Source organism: Colossoma macropomum, unplaced genomic scaffold, assembly GCF_904425465.1.
Source record: "Colossoma macropomum unplaced genomic scaffold, Colossoma_macropomum, whole genome shotgun sequence".
Lineage (NCBI taxonomy): Eukaryota > Metazoa > Chordata > Actinopteri > Characiformes > Serrasalmidae > Colossoma > Colossoma macropomum.
The window spans coordinates 16,775,094-16,795,451 of NW_023494791.1; the positions used below are offsets into that span (position 1 = coordinate 16,775,094).

At 39.0% G+C, this 20,358-nt stretch overlaps 1 protein-coding gene across 1 annotated transcript in view; it reads left to right on the forward strand.

Moving 5' to 3' along the window:
- The window catches only part of crtac1b (cartilage acidic protein 1b), a 30,272-nt gene extending 16,778 nt beyond the window's left edge, over positions 1 to 13,494 (forward strand). Inside the window, exons 8-15 of the mRNA XM_036573439.1 lie at positions 3,274 to 3,410; positions 4,219 to 4,301; positions 5,305 to 5,405; positions 5,711 to 5,879; positions 10,025 to 10,170; positions 11,044 to 11,086; positions 11,221 to 11,364; positions 13,018 to 13,494. Coding sequence (XP_036429332.1) covers positions 3,274 to 3,410; positions 4,219 to 4,301; positions 5,305 to 5,405; positions 5,711 to 5,879; positions 10,025 to 10,170; positions 11,044 to 11,086; positions 11,221 to 11,364; positions 13,018 to 13,133 — 939 coding nt within the window. The 3' untranslated portion in view covers positions 13,134 to 13,494. The remainder of the gene's footprint in view (positions 1 to 3,273; positions 3,411 to 4,218; positions 4,302 to 5,304; positions 5,406 to 5,710; positions 5,880 to 10,024; positions 10,171 to 11,043; positions 11,087 to 11,220; positions 11,365 to 13,017) is intronic.
- The last annotated feature ends 6,864 nt before the right edge of the window (positions 13,495 to 20,358 follow it).

The following is a 20,358-nucleotide window of genomic DNA, read 5'->3' on the forward strand; positions in this document are numbered from 1 at the left end:
TTACCTTAGAACTACTAGTTTAGTATTTAAAAAAAATGCCATTGCTTACTAATAATAATCAGCTTGGAAAATGATTTCTCATTGATTCTCAATTAGACATCAAACTGACTGTACGATGTCTATCTGAAGAACTTTTATAAATTTAGAAAATGCCTTGTATCACACATTGTGCAGAATTTTGGAGAAGTGACTCAGCATTTGTCTGAGCCGTCTGTTTTTTGGTGAAATGTTCTCATCGTTATTTTTTTCTAAACACCTCATCACTCTTCTTGAGACAAACATAGCTACTGCATCCACGCCTGGTTTTATGGTCCCTGATGATTACTTGGCAGATTGGGCCAGTGTTGATTATACTGAGGCTGGAGGAGAAAGTGCTGATGGAGGAGTGATTGCCCTCCATACCCATGACTGTGCTTGGGGGCATTGTTATGACCACAGTACAGCTACTGACACAGTCATACTTAATTACATCTAATTTATTTAACCAATCAAAATGCACGTCTGTATTCTTGAGTAAAGATTAAGCCTGGTCTCAGAATCAGAATGACTGAGTTAAATATTAAATAATACTAAATTCTTTTTGTTAAACTTGTTTTATTTTAGAAGTAGGTTTGATCTGTGTCTGAAAGACTTAGGAAGAAACTCTAACTCTAAAGTAGCCAGCAAATTGGATATGAAATCCAATTTGGTGCCTGACCCCAAAATCTCCTTTTACTTAACAAAACAAAAACACCACAATAGGTACAGCGAGCACTCATATCAGTATAAGGTAAAGTACAGATCATACCTTTAAATGCCTTTAAATGTATTTATCTGTCAGTGTTGCTTTTCTTTTGCCCTAAAGAAGACCAACTAGGCCAAAAAATTGCTTAATAAATTTATGAGTATTTAGGGGACTGTGGACCATGCTTTACCTTATACTGATGTAAGTGCTCCTCTTCACCTATTGTGGTCTTTTATGAAACTTGGATGCTGTGTTACCTAATTCTAGGGTAACTAATGCTACCTGCAAACATTTCATTGCTCATAACTGCTGCTTGTAATATGGCTCTTTCAATGTAACTACATTGTCAATACTCAGCTATAGCCACATTCCATATTACTCTGCAGCATATTAAACTTGTCTGCATCAATATAGCTATAAGCATTCTCCAAGAAACTGGCAAGTTAAATAGTTTGTATTCATGCCAAAATCAATGGCTACTATACAGTGCAAGATTGATCCAGCACAAGCTGTTGGAGAAATTAAGTGAAGTTATTTGCTTGATCTTTAATTCTGCAGCATGGGTGTTTGAAGTAGGCATATCCAAGCTCAGTGTATGAAGTCAGTTAGAATTAAAAGAAACGTAGGTTTTGTGTGGAACAGTATGATGTAAACCTGCTGTGGCTTTAGCTGTCTTGGCATCTTTTTGATGTTATGGTTAGTGATTATTTTTTTGGTGTCCACATAGATAAATGTCAGCAGGGAGGTGTTTTATGGGGGTCACATGCTGGGTTAATGTCCTGTGGGAGCACTTGTAGAAAGGCGTCTGCAGCTGAAACGCACTGCTAGCTCCTGTGACCTGTGCCATCTATAATTAAGAGGTTCTGTCACTTCAGTGAATTGCTAATTAAATCTGTACAAGCAACTATGGTCCACTTAGGCACAAAAAAGTGCACATTTGGGCAATACAAGCCAGTTTCACACATTAACTCTTAAAAGTTTACAGTTATTGCTGTCATTTGGCCTCTATATTTAATATCATGAAAACAATTACATAATTAATTGCATAAGTAATTACATAATGAATTACATTTCCATTCAGTTTAGTTTCTGTATTGATAGGTTTGAGTCAATTTCTTTCTTAAAACAATCTAAATTAACAAAAACATGGCACAAATGTAAAATGAGAATTTCAAATCTTAATAAAATATCTCCTCTTATACTTAATAATCCAGATTAGGATTGGCACTTTTGACATCATTTATTTGCTTGTTTCCAATGGGGAATTCCACTGTTTTTTCAAATGCAAACAAAGTAATTCAGAGTGGTTTCGTGTAAAAATGTTTATTGTGGAGACTCATACTGACTCATATTTACATTACAGTGGTGGTCCTAGGAACCACAGTGTCTTTAGTGCAAATATAGCCATTTTATTTACTATCCAAAACCACTAGTGAACCTACAGATATCTTCAGTTTTTATCATGCTGACAAAGCTACCAAATGTTGGTAAATTCTTTGGTGGTTTTCTTTGGTGACTCTTTTGCTCTAGAACACCCTGCATGAACCTCTCCACCAGGAGTGGATTTTTAAAAAATGTTTTAGTGAAAAATCGCAAAACTTCTATAGAAACATCTTGATCATCAGACAACGTAATCATAACCAGTTGTGCAACAGCTTTTGGAAGGGTAGCTTTTAGAGGCGTCAAACTTCAGACGTCCAGTTCCTATCACCACCACTGTAAACAATTCTGACTTTGTAAGTTTCTATGGGACAGATTATTTCACATTAAACCACTCCGAATGACTTTGTTTATATCCTAATGATTGAACAGTGCAGAATCTTTGAAAATTCTACAAGTAAGAAATGATTAATACAGCACTATGCTTTTGTTATTGCTGACTATGACTGTTACTTCTAAGATTAAGAAAAGACAGTGCTGCAATGTCAGCAGTGCTTCACTATCAGGATTGTAATAAGAAAATGTAGACTTGACAGCTTAATGCTCTCTTTAGCATATGGGAGTCATAGTACCACAATGACCGAAGCAGAACCTAAGAAAGCTTCACTTTAATTTCGCTTTCGCTCCTTCCCTCCCTTGTGTGAGCCTTGTCCAGAACTGTCCATCGCCTCTCCTTCACCCAGAGAGGACAAGGTCACTGTGTGGGACTCCTTGAGCAGACTTTATGAGCCTTATAATTAAAATGAGGGGTAAATACTTGAGGGAGTACAGGGCTGCTCTATAACTCTTCCTGGACTTATTGCTGCACCACTGAAGCATGGAGATATCAGTTACTTCCTGCTGCAGCCAGGTCTCTGGCCTATAAGATTTACCTACAGATTTACCCCTCAGTGATGACATCATTCATTATTTATTTACTTATCCAGGTTAAGGATGCACATAAGATGTACTTGTTTAACTTTTTCTCTCTCAGTTGTCAGAGGAAATGTAGTGCATTTCTCACTATCTGCTCTAACCTCATTCTTGCTCCTTTCACACTGAATAGATGAAAGTCTGATTAAGTTGTATGCGCAGCCTTTGATATGCTGATATCCTTGTGTGTGTCTCAGGACATCGCCTCGCAGAAGTTTTCCATGCCGTCTCCTGTGCGTACGGTCATTGTGGCAGACTTCGACAACGACAACGAGCTGGAGGTCTTTTTCAACAACATTGCATACAGAGGGGCATCAGCAAACAGGCTATTTAGGTAAATTACATAAACTATGAGGACCTCACCTCAGGTCTCAGTAGCTTAATCGAAGCTGAGAAAAATAAACTTGCTATTTAGTTTTAAATGTTAAGTGTTCCTGGACAAATTAAACTTTCATTTTCATATCTGATCAGAATCTTTCAGGTAAAATGGACACAGAAACAAAGCACAGCCAAAAAACATTATATAACCCAAAACGATTCTTTAAGGCAGGAAATAATTATGGAAACACCCTGTCTTGTTATGGATTTATGAGTAAAGCTAGACGGGACAGTTAGCCAAAAGGTCCTGCAGCCAGGCCACAAACTCACAGTCCAGCACCATTCCATTCCATTCTAACCTGGAGCGCTACCTGATGGGAAATCCCCTCCTTTCCCCATTCCTAGGTCCTTTTTCCCTCTTCCCATAAAGATAATATTGGATCTAGGCAAAGAACATATCCCTCTCAGGCCCATACACAAACCTTGCTAAATGACCTCCGCTTTCTACAAGCACATGGAGTAGCTCACTTAATCTAATTAATGTAACCATTGGCTTAATTTTATTACTGAAAAAGCCTGTCTGGCATACAAATACGTAGTCCATTCTCAAACTTCATTAATTAAATCAGCATAGCAGGATTCATTTACCAAAGGCAAGCTTGTAAAGGAATACTACCAGTGAGACCTGTTATATAACAAGTGATTGAACAAAAAAGAAAAGAAAATGAAATATATTTGACATGGAAGCATACAAATATTGCTTTGTGGTGTTGAGTTGTTTGAAGTGAAAGGACAGTGAATGTAATAGCTAAGTGCTCTGGCAGGGTGTCCCGAAGAGAACATGGAGACCCGCAGATAGAGGAGCTGAATATTGGGGAGGCAGCTGAGCCAGAAGGGAGGGGAACAGGTATGTGTCTTTGGCTCAACGACTCTATGAATATTTGTTCAATAATTATACCCTGCTGTTTTTGGATTGGGTGATGATTTAAAACATGTACCCATTCAGTTGCATAATGTTATGTAATCTTTTGAAACAAGTGTTTTAGAGACTTCTTTTCTGCACATTTCTTTCCAGAAACTTTCCACAACTATGTGATCTTTCATGGCTATTGTGGTATAAACCACAGTGTTGGTGTTTGTTTATTATTAGCAAATGTATGCATTATATAGACTCAACCTTTATAATTTAAACATCCCAAGCACAGATTCATGTGCTTTCTTTACCACTGGGTGGCATTAGAGGTCTACTGTGGTGTCTTCCTGCTGTTTATAGTCAAACTGTATGACTCTAGTTCAGCTATAATTGTGATAATCATAAATGAAATGAAAAACAAGTATTTCCAAAATGGTAACTTTAAAGGAGAGGGCAAGAAGTTTTTAAATTTTGATGTAAGTTAATGTAAAGTGATTTTATTCCATGGAATTTTGGAGCATTTCTATTGGTCCATTCATCATGAAACTTTCACACGATGTAAGAAGCCTCTGTTACATTGTGTAAATATTGCTGAGCTCAAATTATGCAGAAAACTGAAAATCACAAAAACAGAGGTAATTGTTTTTAAAACTGAGTCATCATTATGTGAAGTAAGGTCATTTAAGGTGTAAATTTAGGGTCTCTTCAGTATAAGTGTGTTCAGGGTAAGTCATTTATGGAGACTCAGTGGGTTAGCAAGAATTACATGAATGACTGACCTTTTCCTCCCAATTATTTGCTCTGTGTATTTTAATTTGGAGAGCTATCTGTCTTGTAAAATATTCACCAAAATGAATAATTCAAATCACGTAGTACTTCATTACATTTCTGATTTATTGAGCATGTTGAGCACATCGAAAGAACAAAATCTTCCATTGCAGGGACGAGACACCGGGCCTTGTTCCGCGTCTGAAGAGTTTGTGTATTTGTCTCGTAGGAGCTGCCGTGACTGATTTTGATGGAGATGGACAGTTAGATCTGCTGGTAACGCATGGAGAGAGTGCAGCCCAGCCCATCTCTGTGTATAGAGTCGTCCAGGTACTCCTCTGACTGACACCTTCACAACTCATGGAACAAGCTGCTAATGAGGGGAGAATTTGCAGATGGATTTTTAATGTGGTTCAGGTGCTCATGTAAATGATGCAAAAGAATAACCATTCAGTACTCAATTTGGAAAGCCATTTATTTCTGTGAGGTTGCTGTGTATGTTTCTTTTTCTGTTTCAAATTAATTATTCATTTGAAAATCCAGTTTCCACATTTTTATCATCTCAATGGGATTTATCATCATTGATTCCAGAAATTCTCTTCAGACCTTCTCATGGTGTTTCTGTGTCCTCACAGGGATCATCTAACAGATGGCTGCGTGTGATTCCTCGCACGCAGTTTGGGGCTTTTGCTCGAGGGGCCAAAGTGGTGGTCTACACGAAAAGAAATGGCGCTCACACACGCATCATTGATGGTGGCTCTGGTTACCTGTGTGAGATGGAACCCGTAGCTCACTTTGGGCTTGGTATGTGCCATATTTCGACTTCAAAATCTTTAAGTTTTAAACAGCTTGAAAAAGAGACCCCGAAAGGTTAGTGTCCTAGGTGTAAGATTTAAATCAGCTTAAACGGCCCATATCCTACATTTTTCTTGCATTGAATTTTTTCCTTGAGGTCCACCTATGATGTTTGTGTGTCAAAAAAAGTCACAATTCAGTTTTTATGACCATTTTCTAACTTCTCTTTATCCCTCAGAATTAAAATAGGCTGTTTTTGTTACTGTGGCTTTAAGACCGATACATGTAAATGATCTCTGTTCTAATTGGTTGCCATATATTGGGCCTTATTCAGAAAGCGGTATGGGCTGAAACACTCCTTATAACTTCAACCTGAATGGGTGAACCTAGACTGCTGTAGGCTGAATAGGCTGATATGCAGGTGAAATTTGATTTTTGCACAATGTAGGCCTTTTAACAGAATTCCTGGGTTTTCCTTTTAATCAAAAATGTAAAATATGACTATATAAAAAATATAGACTATATATTGCTATACTTTGTTGGTCTGAAAGACACTTTGCATTCTTTTGTATCATCATTAATTACAATAATAACATATGAACACCAGCTTATATAAAATACAAATATGCTCATATCTAATGCAATAAATGTAATCTCAGTACACTTGTCAAAATCTTATGTAACAGCTATGCTATGAAGGCATCCAAGCCCTGATTTCAAACAGCAGTTGTAAGTACGCAGTGAGGAATGAAACATGCACTCTGCTGATTCCCACTATGATGTAACTTATGTTCCGTGAGGGTGCTTGTGTCATGTGCGATCACAGAGCAGTAATATAATCCTGTAGGACGAGGTCAGTGTTTTCAATATCCTCACTGATTGGAGGTCGGTGACGAGGCGGACGCTGGGGTACAGGTGTAGCAGCTGGTGGTCAGCACGGGATCCTGCTCCCTCTGCACGGCTCGCTTACAGATGCTCTGCGGAGCATGGCTTCAGCAGCTCATCAGGGAGCCATCAGGCAGATTTGTAGCAGTGCTAGGGAGCCAGTTGGAAGCCTGGATGGTTCTAAATATGCTGTGAAAAACAAAACGCTCTCCATCAGTGGTTACACGATCGCCCTGAGGGCCTTTAAATATGTGTGTACGTGTCTGTGGGTACAGCCAGACATGTATATATAGTATTGGAGCGCTAATGTGTGTATCACAGCTAAAAGACAATAGCAAATCACACCAGGAGACTTAAGAAGAGAAATACTAACTCCATGTTCTTTCAAGTGGTTAGACCCCTTGATTGTTAACAATAAAGCTGTAGATTGTACATTTTCTAAGGTTTGTCATGTGGAACCTCCTTTTCTGACTCATCATCGAGCAATCATTATACACTGAGCTGCCACTTTATTGTCTTATACCTGCACTCACTGTCCATTTCGTCAGGTACACCTACCATATCGCTGTTGTTGGAAGAAAATCTTGTATCTCCAAAATGATAACTTCACAGGAAAAAGAAAAAACCTACTTTACTTTTAATGTAAGTCAATGGAACCAGACTTTTTTCCAAGTCCTTTTGGGCCATTTCTTTTGGTCCATTCCTCATGAAATTCACACACAATGTAAAGGGCAACAGATATTTTCAAATTATGTTAAAAACTCAAAAACAATAAAAATGGAGATACAAGGTTTTCTTCTGACAGTAGCGACATACAGTAAGATGCAAAAGTCAGAGATCACCCTTTAATTATTTCATTTCCTAATAGGTTTCTGAGGAGAATAGAAATAAGATAATGTTTCCATAAGGAAGAGGAGAGTTTATGATAAATTAGTTTATGAGAAATTAGAGGGAGCGGGGGAAGAAAGTTAGTTCATCATAAACTTACTTACTAATTTATGATAAATTAGAAAATAAGTTTATGATGCATTTTATTAAAACATATAGAGAAATTGAGAGTTCATTGTTTGCACAGTATGCACAGCATGCGCAAGACCTGGTAGACCACCAAAACCACCAAAACATTCACCATCAGATAAATAGTGCTTAAAGCTCTCATCTTTGAGAGATAGGACAGCTCCAGTCTTGCTTCAGATCTGAAAAAAAAATCCACACGTGTTTCCGTCCTTCTGCGAGAAGACAGCCAACCGTATGGGTCGGAAAGATGTGTAGCTGTCAAGACGTTATAAATCAAACAAAGAATCTGCTTATAGTTTTTAGAACAATGGACTGACCACCCCAGAGTCCAGACCCCAGCATCATTAAATGTATTTGGAATTAATTAAATCACGAGAAGCAGAAAATGCAACCAACTTCTGAAGACTGAATTTTGGAAGTGTGGAAAAATATCCCTGCAGAACTCTCTCGAAAAGGATTGACACACTAAATACTGGAAAAAATGAAATAATATTTAGTTATTGAGTCTTCCTCGTAATTTTCTGTTTAAAAAAAGTTTCTGCTTTTTTCTAACACTGAAACATAAATAACTTGTATTTAATGGCCAATTTGACTGGATAATAAATAAATACATAAAGGGTGGTCTCTGACTTTTGCACACTGCTACAGGCGTTTGTAGGATTTGTAGGTTTTCAGTTGTTGATTGTAGTCCATCTGTTGGCCATCTGTTTAACTCTAAATCCTGACCCCATAGGACCACCACTGGTCAGATATTACTTGGGTAGTGGACAATTCTGAGCACCATGTTTTTACACACTGTGTACCCTCAAGAGTCACTATAGTTTATAGTCAATAGTCACGTTAGTCACATTCTAGCCCTTTATTAGAGGTCAGTTTCTGACCACAAGACCTCTGTTGGCTGGGTATTTTTAGTTGGTGGACTATCATTTATTCTTGATGGACTCTCTAGTCACATTGAGGTATTTAAAAACCCTAGCTGAGCTGCTGTTCTTGATACACTTGTACTAGCACACTCCTACACATGAACATGCCACTACCATGTCTGTGCCACTGCAATGCTGAGAACGATCCACCACCCAAATAATAGCTGGCCATTAGTGGTTCTATGGTGCTCCTTTCTACTGATGGATGAAAGGATGGCTGACAGTTATGTAGCAACAGATGGGCTACATTCAATAACTGTACACATATGGCCTGTGTACTGGATGAAATACCCAATGAATGTAGATACAAGGTGGGTGTACCTAATAAACTGGGAAGTGGATGTGAAAAAGGGAGAGCTAAATGTGGATTATTTATGGACCACATTGATATTCTGCATAGTAATCCTCCTGGCCCAACTGTCTTCCTTAGCCACTGCAGGTGAAATGTCAGCTTTTCTCTCATGAGGGGCACCTGTAGAGGTAGGCTGAGTCCTGGCAGGAGCCCTGGTGGATCTGTTTACCTTAGAAATGGTGCTTTAATTAAAGACCGGGAAGGCCCTCAAAGCCTCTTTCCATGCTTGACTAAAGAGTGGAATAGAAGGAAAGTGGAGCCGCTTGCCCCCCTTCTACCTTCTCATCTCTGGCCCTTTGAAGTTCTGCATCTCTCTTCTGCCGCGTTTGTTTCTTTTGGACCGCCTCTATGGTGATCACCATACAATGCCAAGGTCTTTGGTGTTGCCATGCCAACTGCTGGACCAGCTAACCAACCTCTGTTGGTGGCATTCCCAGCAGTGACTGTCTGGGTGGTGTACAGTGGCATGTGTCAACATTAACTGAATATACGTAAATGTTTCAGGCTTCTAACGCAGAGGAGTCTTAGTGTTCGTGTTCATCTCAGAGTTGAGCACCTCCATGGAATGCTACCTGCTATGCCAGTGGGCTCAAACCCATTATGCTCTCTCATACGCTGTTAATCATGAGAGACCTGCTCTCACTGTATCAAGTGAGACTGAGGCACCATCTGAGACATGTTCAGGCCTTAGTGCTCACGGTGCTGTGCACAGCTGCAGCCGAGCACATTCCTGTGCATTTGTTAAGAGCCTGCAACTCTCATGCCAAACCCTGGCCTGCTCCAACCTGGCTTTTGCCGAAGAGCTTCTTGGGAGGCCTTTTCTCCTGAGTGGAATTTTTCCATTGAGAGCCTTACATAAAGAGAAGAAATCACTCATTGTGTCTCCCAACCCTGAGGGGAAGTTACAAAGGCAGACTGTTCTCAAACTGCTGAGAGGCTTTTTTTTCCCTCATCCTCACCATGTACTTCACCAACAGGGAAAGACGTGGCCACCAATGTGGAGGTGTACTGGCCTGATGGACGCTCCGTGGCCAGACCATTGGAGCTCAGTGACCTGAACACAGTATTGGAGATCTTTTACCCGATGGCTGAGGAAGAAGAAACTCCAGCAGTTGAGATTGAGGTGTGGGCAAGCCCTGGTAGTACCTACTTTATGCACTAATTAAAGTGATGGTTTGGATAAAAAACAATTTCCCTTTCCATATGACATACCATTATCTATAAAAGGATGAAACTATGGCTTATAGCTTGAGAAGCAGATCTTGAAACTTGAATTGTATTCATGCTTTTATCCAATTTATATATATATATATATATATATATATATATATATATATATATATATATATATATATATATATATATATATATATATATATAATTTTATATATTATATAACTGTTATACAGTGCCAGAAACTACAAAAGCATAATGTACATAATTTCAGATTTCTTAACAACTCAACACATTTTGAGTCAAATGTATAGAACGTGCCTGAATACTTTGAATACTCCAGTATTTGTTTAAGTTTGTTAAGCGTGTTTGTTTCTCTTTTTCTTTCTTTGTTGTTTTTAAGCCACAAAAATTATGATCTAAGCTAGAATAGATTTCATCAGCAAAGGCCTTTAGAAAGAACAATTATTAGTAATTTACAGACACGTTAAAATGTAATACATTTTATCTGGTTTAGTTGAATGCATCATAAATCAATCCAGGCATCCATGTCACCCAAGTTTTACTGCAGTTTTAAAATTTGTTTGAAGCCTGTAAAATAGTTTGGGGCTGTCCTACAAATGATTTAGGCATGCAGTTTGCACAATGCTGAGCTTTCATTATTTGTTAGCTACGTTAGCCTCATAGATCCATTGTAAAACTAAAGACGCAAATGTCAAAACCAAAACACGTCTTGGGCTGATTGGGAACATTTGGGTTAAGGAGAATATTTTGTACATTTGTTTCAGAGTAGTTCTTTAAAATGGTTTTTATTGTTCTGCAGTGTGGACATGGATTTATTGTCAATGAAAATGGCCGTTGCACTGGTAAGCTTCATACCCTTTAAGGAATGTCGTCTTGCATACCCCCCGAACTGTGTTATCAGTGTTGTACTCTTATGAAGTTGTTCAGCCCCCTGTGTGCAATCCTGCATTTCACTGTACTCCCTTATAACTCCCAGATCAAGATGAGTGTACGCAGTTCCCATCTGTGTGTCCCCCTGAACGTCCTGTCTGTACCAATACCTATGGTAGCTTCAAGTGCCGTGCCAACAAGAGGTGTAACCAGGGATATGAGCCCAATGATGAGGGTACGGCCTGTGTGGGTGAGTAAAAAGCTGGAAACCAAGGATAATACCATGAACCATGAAGGCAAAAAGGTCTTCCAGCTGTCGCGTTGCTGTGAGATTTTAAGGATTACATTAAACTGAAAAAAGCGGTGAATTTGCTTGATTCAAATGTGTACATAATTTCCACGTGAATAAAATACAAACTTAAACAAAATTGTGTTGATGTATTTTATCGATGTAGAAATTATGTCTCTATTTAAGTCAGGTAAATTTAGTGCATTGCTTTTTTTTTACAGTGCCTATGTCCATTCCTGCTTCATAACTTTCAACTTTCCCTGTCTTCAGTCTGTCCTATGGTCTTTTTCACATTTTGATTTTGATTCCGTCACTGGAATGAAAATAGTGGGCTCTATTTTCATGCAGCTGCAAGTATGCTTAGTGGTTTAATGCGACGTATTGGTAATTTGGTTGAGCATAAGCCAATATATTTTTGTTCTCGCCCAGTTGCTGTTTTGTTGGCCAGGAGTGATGGCCTGCGCTCATGTGGGTGGAGTAGCACAGCTGGAGTGTGACACTGAAAATCTGCCACAGAGTGGTATTTTCGAACTCACAATGGTCCCAAATTGCGCTTGCGTTACCAGCTCCCCAAACCTACTTTTAATGCAGAATGTTATTTCCCTCGCTTCAACTGCAGGCCTCAAAGTGCATTTCGTAAAACTGGTTCTTGTGGATTTACACTACTAGTATCAGCCCACTTCAGTATAAATAACCAAAAGACCAACTAAATGCAGCTGAATGAAATATTTTATCAATTGCAATTAGGAACAGAAACAGAAGCAGTTTATTTTAACTGGATATTACTGCAACACACCTCTTGATGATGTACCAATTCTAACCTAACTACATTTTACAAGTGTGGAGTTCTTTGCCAGGTTACAATATTATTATACAATGATCAGCCCCACCTCCTTGGTTCTCCACCCATTGTCCATTTTATCAGCTCCACGTACCATATAGGTGCACTTTGTAGTTCTTCAATTACAGACTGTAGGCCATCTGTTTCTCTATATACTTTGTTAGCCCCCTTATACCCTGTTCTTCAGTGGTCAGTATCTCCACAGGACCCTCACAGAGCAGATATTATTTGAGTGGTAGATCATTCTCACCATGGCAGTGATACTGAGGTGGTGGTGTGTTAGTGTGTGGTGTAGTACGAGTCGATCAGACACAGCAGTGCTGTGGAGTTTTAAACACTTTATCCACTCGCTGTCCACTCTATTATCTACTTCGTTGGTCCACCTTATAGATGTAAAGTCTGAGACAGTAGCTCATCTGTTGCTGCACAGTTTGTGTTAGTCAACCTCTAGTCCTTCATCAGTGGTCACAGGTCGCTGTTGGCTGGATCTTACTAGCCCAGCAGTGACACTGAGGTGTTTAAAACTCCATCAGTACAGCTGTGTCTGATCCATTCTTACCTGCGTAGCACACACTAACCTGCCACCATATCAGTGTTACAATGCTGTACTTGAATGTTGTGATTGATCAGTGTATGCTAAGGTAAATATATGTGCCACAACCACACATGCCGGTGCAGTGATAGTGTGCCTTAAATTTGCCATTGCCTTATAATCATGAAAATGATATCAACTGTCCTGGCTTTTCTCTTTTCTCTGTGCTTTCTGTCTGCAGCTCAGGTAGCATACTTTGGTGGTAACAGGTCTTCTGCCTTTAAACTGTGGGCTTCTCACCTCTGGCCACTCTCTCTAACTTTGCTGGCTGTTCATTTTTCCTGCCTGGAGGCTTGACGACCAGATACCTCTTCTCTTCCCTCTCACTGTCACTATCCCTCTCCTGTGCGCTCTCCCTTCTGTGCGCTGGGAGCTGACTATGAAGGGGACTCTCTCTGGACTCACTCACTCCCTCTGTGGCCCCTGCTGCATCTCATTTTCAGCTCTCATTACTCACAGACCTGTAGAATAGACACTGAGCATGCCCACAGGAACCTACAGAAGATACCTGTTTGAAAAAAAAAAGAAAAATCACCATTGTCACAACAGGCAGGCTGTGAAGTGAGAAAGCCATCGCATGGAGGATAAAATCAACCTCTGACCAAATATGGAACAGACAATTCACCAGTTCCTCCCATATTATTTGGTGTATCCTTTTCATACACAACCCTAATTTTGTTTCAATGCGATAATAATGTGAAAATATGTGCAAAGTTACATATCGAAATATGTGCAAAGAATCATCTTCAGCAGTGCTTGCAGTTTAATATTTAATATAATAGATCAACGACCAAGTTGCTGGTGTTGATTCTATCAAAACCATGTGCACAACCACAGTGAAACGGAAATGAAACTGAAATTGGATTTATGCTATTTGCTTTTGCAAGGCAAATATCTGAGGCAGTTTTCTTGAACTCTCTGCTGCCATATTTTTGTAAAAGGCATTACAAGAACTCCTAATTGTCTGCTTGTGTTTCTTAAGTGTATTGTCCAGGCCCTAAAAGTAGTCGGACTGAGAGTGTGAAGGAGTGAAGAAGTTTGGAGTCGGCTGAAATAAGATGTTTGAACACTGTGCTCCTGTAGAAAGTGGTCATGTTTTATTATTTATACTGCCTGCTTGTTGCTATAAAGCGTTAGCTCATGTTGGCTGTACCCTGGCTTCAGTGTGACTGCTGCTTTTTAAGCCTCTGAGTGAGACCTGAAGAGAAACTGTTGGAGACAGGGAACATATGCCCAGCCATCTGCTTTATCCAAGGTTACAGTCTGTAAACACTGAATAATACATGCCCAAGTGTCGCCACTACACATTCTTAACTCTGACCTATACTCAGTCCACAAAAAACAATGGATGTCATCAGCTCCTGGAAAGGCCATTAACTCTGATGTAATCATAGCAGGTAGTTAAGTGTGCATCACTTTAATAGGTCTTTAATATTCTTCTTCATTTATTCTAAGTGCCAGTGTAGAGGAGACACAGTGTAAAGTCCAAAAGACATGCAGAAACAAACAGAACCACAAAAGTTGTTAAGAAATGTGCTTCTGAATTCAGCCGTCCCACCAAAGCACTGAATACTGCTCAGATTTCAGCTTTTCAGTTTTCTCAGGTCTGATTTGACTTAGTTATACAGTAAATTAAGCTAATTGTTTCTAGAGAAAACATGATAGTTAAAGCTAATGGCATTGTTTATAGAGAAAAACTGACCTCAGTATCACTGTCTGAACAAAAGTTCATATCTCCAAACTTTACAAGAGAATAAAAATACATTCTTAACTGTTAATGGAAGTTAATGTAGAAACTGTTTATTCCGAGTTATTTAGCATTTTCTGTTGGTCCATTCATGATTACACACTGTTAAGGACTGTTGGCATTTTTAAATTATGTCAAACAATCAAAACAACAAAATTGGAGATGCAAGGTTTTGTCCCAACAGCGTCAAAACGTAGATGACATATTAGCATCACATATTTAGTCAGATTTAGATTTTTTCTATATCACCCATCAGTTCTTTTGAAATACATTAAAGGATGAAATACCAAAGTTATCAGAAATCCAATCAAAAGGCCCTGACCTATTTTAACAATAAAGTCTGCCCGGTGCTCTTTTTATTTTGTCTCTATGGTGAGGATGCAAAAGGCATCACAGGTGTGCTTGTGGAATTCAAGTTTAAACCTCATTTCTCCCCAAACCAAGTCATTGCTATGCAAACTTTCCTAGCTTTATACATTAAGATTCCAGTGTTACATAGCCTGTTTGGTAGACATATTCAAAATCTTTATCTCCCGGATGTACATGCCATGAATAATTCAACAGGCCCGAAAGAACCATAGTGAAAATGTTCAAAATGTTGTTATTTTTACTTACTAAGTGTATATTCACTGCATTGCTGAACCACTGTATATTATTATTATTCAAATCAGTCATTTTAAATTGAAAGGGATAATCTATTTATGTTCTAATGTAGGCTATAATTAACAACTCCAGTGAGATATATTGAAAGTTTGTGCAGCTATAGCCTGATATCTCTCCAGAAGTGGCTGACAGTAGGAGGAGAAGGACACGGTTTTCTTTTCCATTATATTCTGCATTATGTGGTTCAGTCACAACATTTAGAATCAAACATGGCTAAAGCTGTAGAAAAAGCATCTAATTTAACTAGAGCTGGCGGACATGTCCTGTAAACACCAAGTAATTCCAGTAATACGTGTACTGGTGACAGAGCTGATGAAAACAGTTTTGGTTTTTTTTACTGCAGGACATTCCACAGTTGCATAGTGATGAAAAAACACAACAGGAAACCGAGCGCCAGTAGCTTTCAAAAAAATCAATAAGCAAATATAATATTTTTACAGGATATGCAAAAATGTTCTGAGCAAGTCTCCCTTGATATTCTTCAGTGGAGTAGTAATGGTCATTATCTTCCCCAATGACATGTTGAGGTCAGCCTGTGGAATGAGAAGCTCCCCATGGTGAGGCTCTTAAAGTGAAAGCGAATGGAGAAAGCAGACAAATGTGTGTTCTGGAGTGAGTGATGAAGGACGTTGACTGTAAACAGACTCAGTCTATATTCTTTCAGATGTATTGAATGAGCGTCGGTCTTTTGCAGGATTAAATGTTAATGAAGATTTCTCTGTATAAAATAAAGTCTGGAATCTTTTCTTGCTTGTGTCGTTTTGGTGTACTTGGTGTTCTTTCGGAAAAGCATTGTAGAACATGCTTGTATCTCCAACAGTACACTGATAGACAACTTTGAATGATGAAGTCCATAGAAAACTGTGTGAAGTGAGTTTAAAAGTGTCTTCAGGACTTTCTGCAGAAGGTGACTAATTCTTGAAGTAATTTGAGTAGGTATGAGAGACAGAGTGACAGAGGCAGTAGCTACAGATAAGGAGGGAGGGGTGGGAAGAGAGAAAGAGTGAGATTAGATCTTGCAGAGGAAAGCCAAACAGACTTAGCCTGCCATGATGTGAGGTCGCTATCTGTTTGTTGTTTTTGAATGCAACATTAGATTCCTAAGGCCTGCTCGGGCCTTTTGAAAGGCCGGTGCCTTTGGGGGCCAAGGAACACGGTGGGGGGGTGGGCTGCGCTGGGCCATGGTCCATGTCTCCCATGGTTCAGAGCAAGTGGAACACAGTGCTCACACCACTGACGTACCTGTTTTTCCAGGTGCTGTCCTCTGGCCATTTGCTGGGCAATTAGCCAGCAAGGTAAACGAGAAACATGGGGTCCAAGCACTAAAGGGAAGGATGCATGACCATCAGGTCAGCTCTTTAAAGTACATGCTGAATCGTAACAAGGCTTGATATTATGACCATATGCTGAAGTAATGCTTCTGTTCTGTGTGTTTTCAGTGGAATTTTAGATCCTGTCTGGAAATAATGTAGTATCTTTGCTAATATGAATCCAGGACCACAGTTGAAACAGGTCTGGGACTTTGTGTTACTCTTCACATTCATAGATGCAAATTGATAGCAGAGGTATGTAGAGTAGCAAAACATACTATTTTGGCGAAATAGTGACAGGTACATTACAGGCATGGCAGAAGAAGTGTTTTTGAGGCTTGAAGTCATATACAACATTGGTGTTGTTCATTTAAACTTACAATTTGCCTCGTTTCATTTAAAGTATTTACCTGAGTTGAATAAAATCAGTTAAATTGCATGTTACCACGTAAAGTATTTTTTAGGTTAAAATGACAAACCATTTTTACAATGTAAAAGTACCTAAGTACCTTTCAGTGCAAGTACATAAGTACCAGGTCAGCATCTGTCTTTGAATGAACACAGGGTAGTCAATCAGATCAGAGATCATTACATAGATCAGTATTAAAGGCACAGTAACACAAATACCCTGTTTGATTCTAAAGGATAAAGAGAGGTTAGAAAAAGGTCATGTAGGAATGCTTTGAGACACAAACATCATAAGTGGACAGGAAAATTAGAAAAGTAGCAACGTCTGATTGACATGCATATTGTCAAATCATCTATATCGTATTAATTGATGCTGGTACCCCTAAAATGTACACTGCTAAGTTCTTTTAAGGGTTCTGTTAAAGGCCTAACTTTAGCTAGCATGATGTTACAGTCATGAACACAGCACACATCAGGCTCTTTTTGGCAGCTAAATATCTGTGGAAATCTATGGACTGCTAAAAGAAGTTTCTGCTGTTCAGTTAAACATTGGAAGTATATTATAAACATTTGCTTTTGTACTCGAAAGAACTTTGAATTGTTCCATTTCCACTGAGGTAGCCAGTGATGAAGTGAAATTTAGGCTTTCCTTTTTTCCTTTTTCCTTTTTTGTGCTTTTTAGATGAGTGGGAGATGAGTGTGGTTGGGGTAATGTTCTGAGTGGACTGTGATGGCCATGAGTAGCCATCATATAATCCTAGTGTTGGCTATAATATCCAAAAAAAAAAAATACAGAGACTTCAAACATACTCAACCTCTGCTCCACAAACCTCTTAATGCTGTGGCTGCAGATGTGATAAGGTAATGATTGAATCAGTACCTGTCGTGATAAAAGAGCATGAAATGCACCCAGAGATAGCGTGCTAGGGAACATGGCAGAGAGATTTGCAGGGAAGAGGGTGTAGCTGATAGCATCACTGCTGGATTGGTGGATAAGTCTCAGTCTGGGAGGCATGCTGCACTCCATCGGCCAGTCTCGCATTCCCTGCCACTGGCATTCCTCCTGCAGCACAGGCCTGTGCCAGAGGGGCTCTTCCACACAAGCTTAGGCACTGAAGTCTTTACAAACACACTGCCTAAATGGAACAGAACATTCAACCACTGTGGCTCTCTGTTAGCTGTAAAAGCATATTTTGGGAACAAATACAAAACATATTGTGTGGATTAAAGGACTTTCTGAATCTATTATTTGTTGGATTTTTGTAAAAAGGCTATGCCTTAAAGAGTCACTTTGTTTCACCACACTGTTTATTATGTTTTACATGTTTAATTTTTAGTCATTATTAATAAGTAATGGCTATCAAAAGGCCAGAACTAAAGTACAAGTAGGAGAAACTACTGTGAAATACATACCTATTGAAAAGGAACAAGTAATTCCTATACTTTCAATTAGCAGTCAAAGCTTGCCATTAAAATGAACAAAAACAGAGAAATGTTTTAGCAATAACTCATGGACTAAGGTTTGTGTGGTAGTTTGTTCCCTCGATGTGTGGTCCACTGATTATTTTTGGATTTAGACGAATATGTTGCAGGTTATGAAAGGATCAGTCTTTTCCCTAGATCTCCCATCAGTATGCCATAACCTTGAGCTGGATTCTGTGATGGGACTCAGTACTAAATATATCTGACAACAAAGCTCACTGCCGTTGTGTATATTTAGGGACTTTGTGTATGCTGGATGTTCAGCAAGAGACACAACAAAACCTGTGTCAGTATTTGAGGTTTAACAGCCTTAGCCAAAGCTAACATGGCAGGCCTTCTGGGGGAAAGTGAATTTCGAGGAGTTTCCAAGAGTAGGCAAACCATAATAAATGGTGGGTTTGAATGTAGCCAGACACCGAAGAGAAAGGCAGGGAGATTGTGCTAATCACAAGGTCTGCAAACTTGTGCTTGGTAGCTGTAAAACCAAATTTGGAGTGTTCAGATGATGGATAAATGCTGCTTGTTAAGATTATGAATGAGATACTTTTCGTACTGATGAGTTTGGTGAGTGCCCACTTGGTCTCAATGAAGTGTGCAACCAGGAATGTATGAATAGAGGGCTCCTTTTTCTAAGAGTGCATGTCTGGAAGGTTGTGGGTGGATGCTGAGGGCCTGTGCTTTGGCTGAGTGAACTGTGCTGTATTGTAATGACCACTATTTTTCTGTTCTGATCAAATGTTAGACTAAGAACCACTTGATACTGCACAACGAGCCGAGACAGTCCAGTCTCACTAAAAGAGTGGTTAGACTCGCTCAAGAGGAAGAGTGACTGTTCTTTTAATTAAAAAATATTACAGTCTATTTTTCTTTACAGTAGGCTGTCACAGTGTGTTGTATGTTTGCGTTATTGGACATATTTATAGTAGTATGTCTAGTCCTCTGTGTTTTGCCATCTTGTGACTTCCCTCCGTTCCTTTCATTTGTTCCACACTTTTTCAGATTTAGTTTGCAAAGCTGGCATCCATTCTCCAAACTGGAATGAGTGAATTTTTACTGGCCCAGCCTTTTGTGGCCAATCTAAATATTTGAGTATTTCAAACATTTTCCAGCCAGTCTTGATGCTCCTAACTGAATTATTGCAGCTTGTCTGACGCGAGCTGGACAGAAATATCTGCATTAATCAGTGAAAGGCTTGTGCCGCTGGGTGGCTTGCGTAGAGATAGAGAGCAGGCACTGGCACAGAGCTTAGAACGGATCACCAAGAAATTTAATACCAATAAAATTCACATCTCCTGTACAAGCCACCAAGGGGACGATGCATTTATTATTGCTACTAATGCCAAGAATAAATAGAACATTTTAGAGAGTGAGGCCTTTTGCCTAGTCCTCTAAGACCCAGTGGTTAAAGAAGGAAAGCCTATTTATTATAGTGATTTTGTATTCAGGATGATGAACAGGAGAGGTTAGAGAAGATGAGATTAAGGCTAATGCTTTAGTTGTAGTCAATTTTTAATCAGTTACATTTTAGACATGAATATTTAGTTACTAATTCCTTTTTTTGTGTTTCATTTCCTTGTGTTACATTGATAAAAGCATTTGGTCTGTGTTAGCTTTTGAAGCTATTTTTATTAAAACAAACCTCAATAAAACTGGAGTGCTGTGATACCTTGTACCACACTGGAAGAATCAAACTGGACTGGACACCTTTAGTTAGATTGCCGACTTTTGAGGTTTCAGCATTTTAAATTAGACTAACAGTGTAGCAGAATGCAACAAGCCTCAGTTCCTGTGCTGATAAATACTGGCTGTAAGTTCTGCTCACAGTTTTAAGTGTTTTTCTACCTAATACTTTTACTTTTACTGTTACTTAAGTCAAAATTAAGTGAACTTTTCTTACTTTTACTTGAGTATG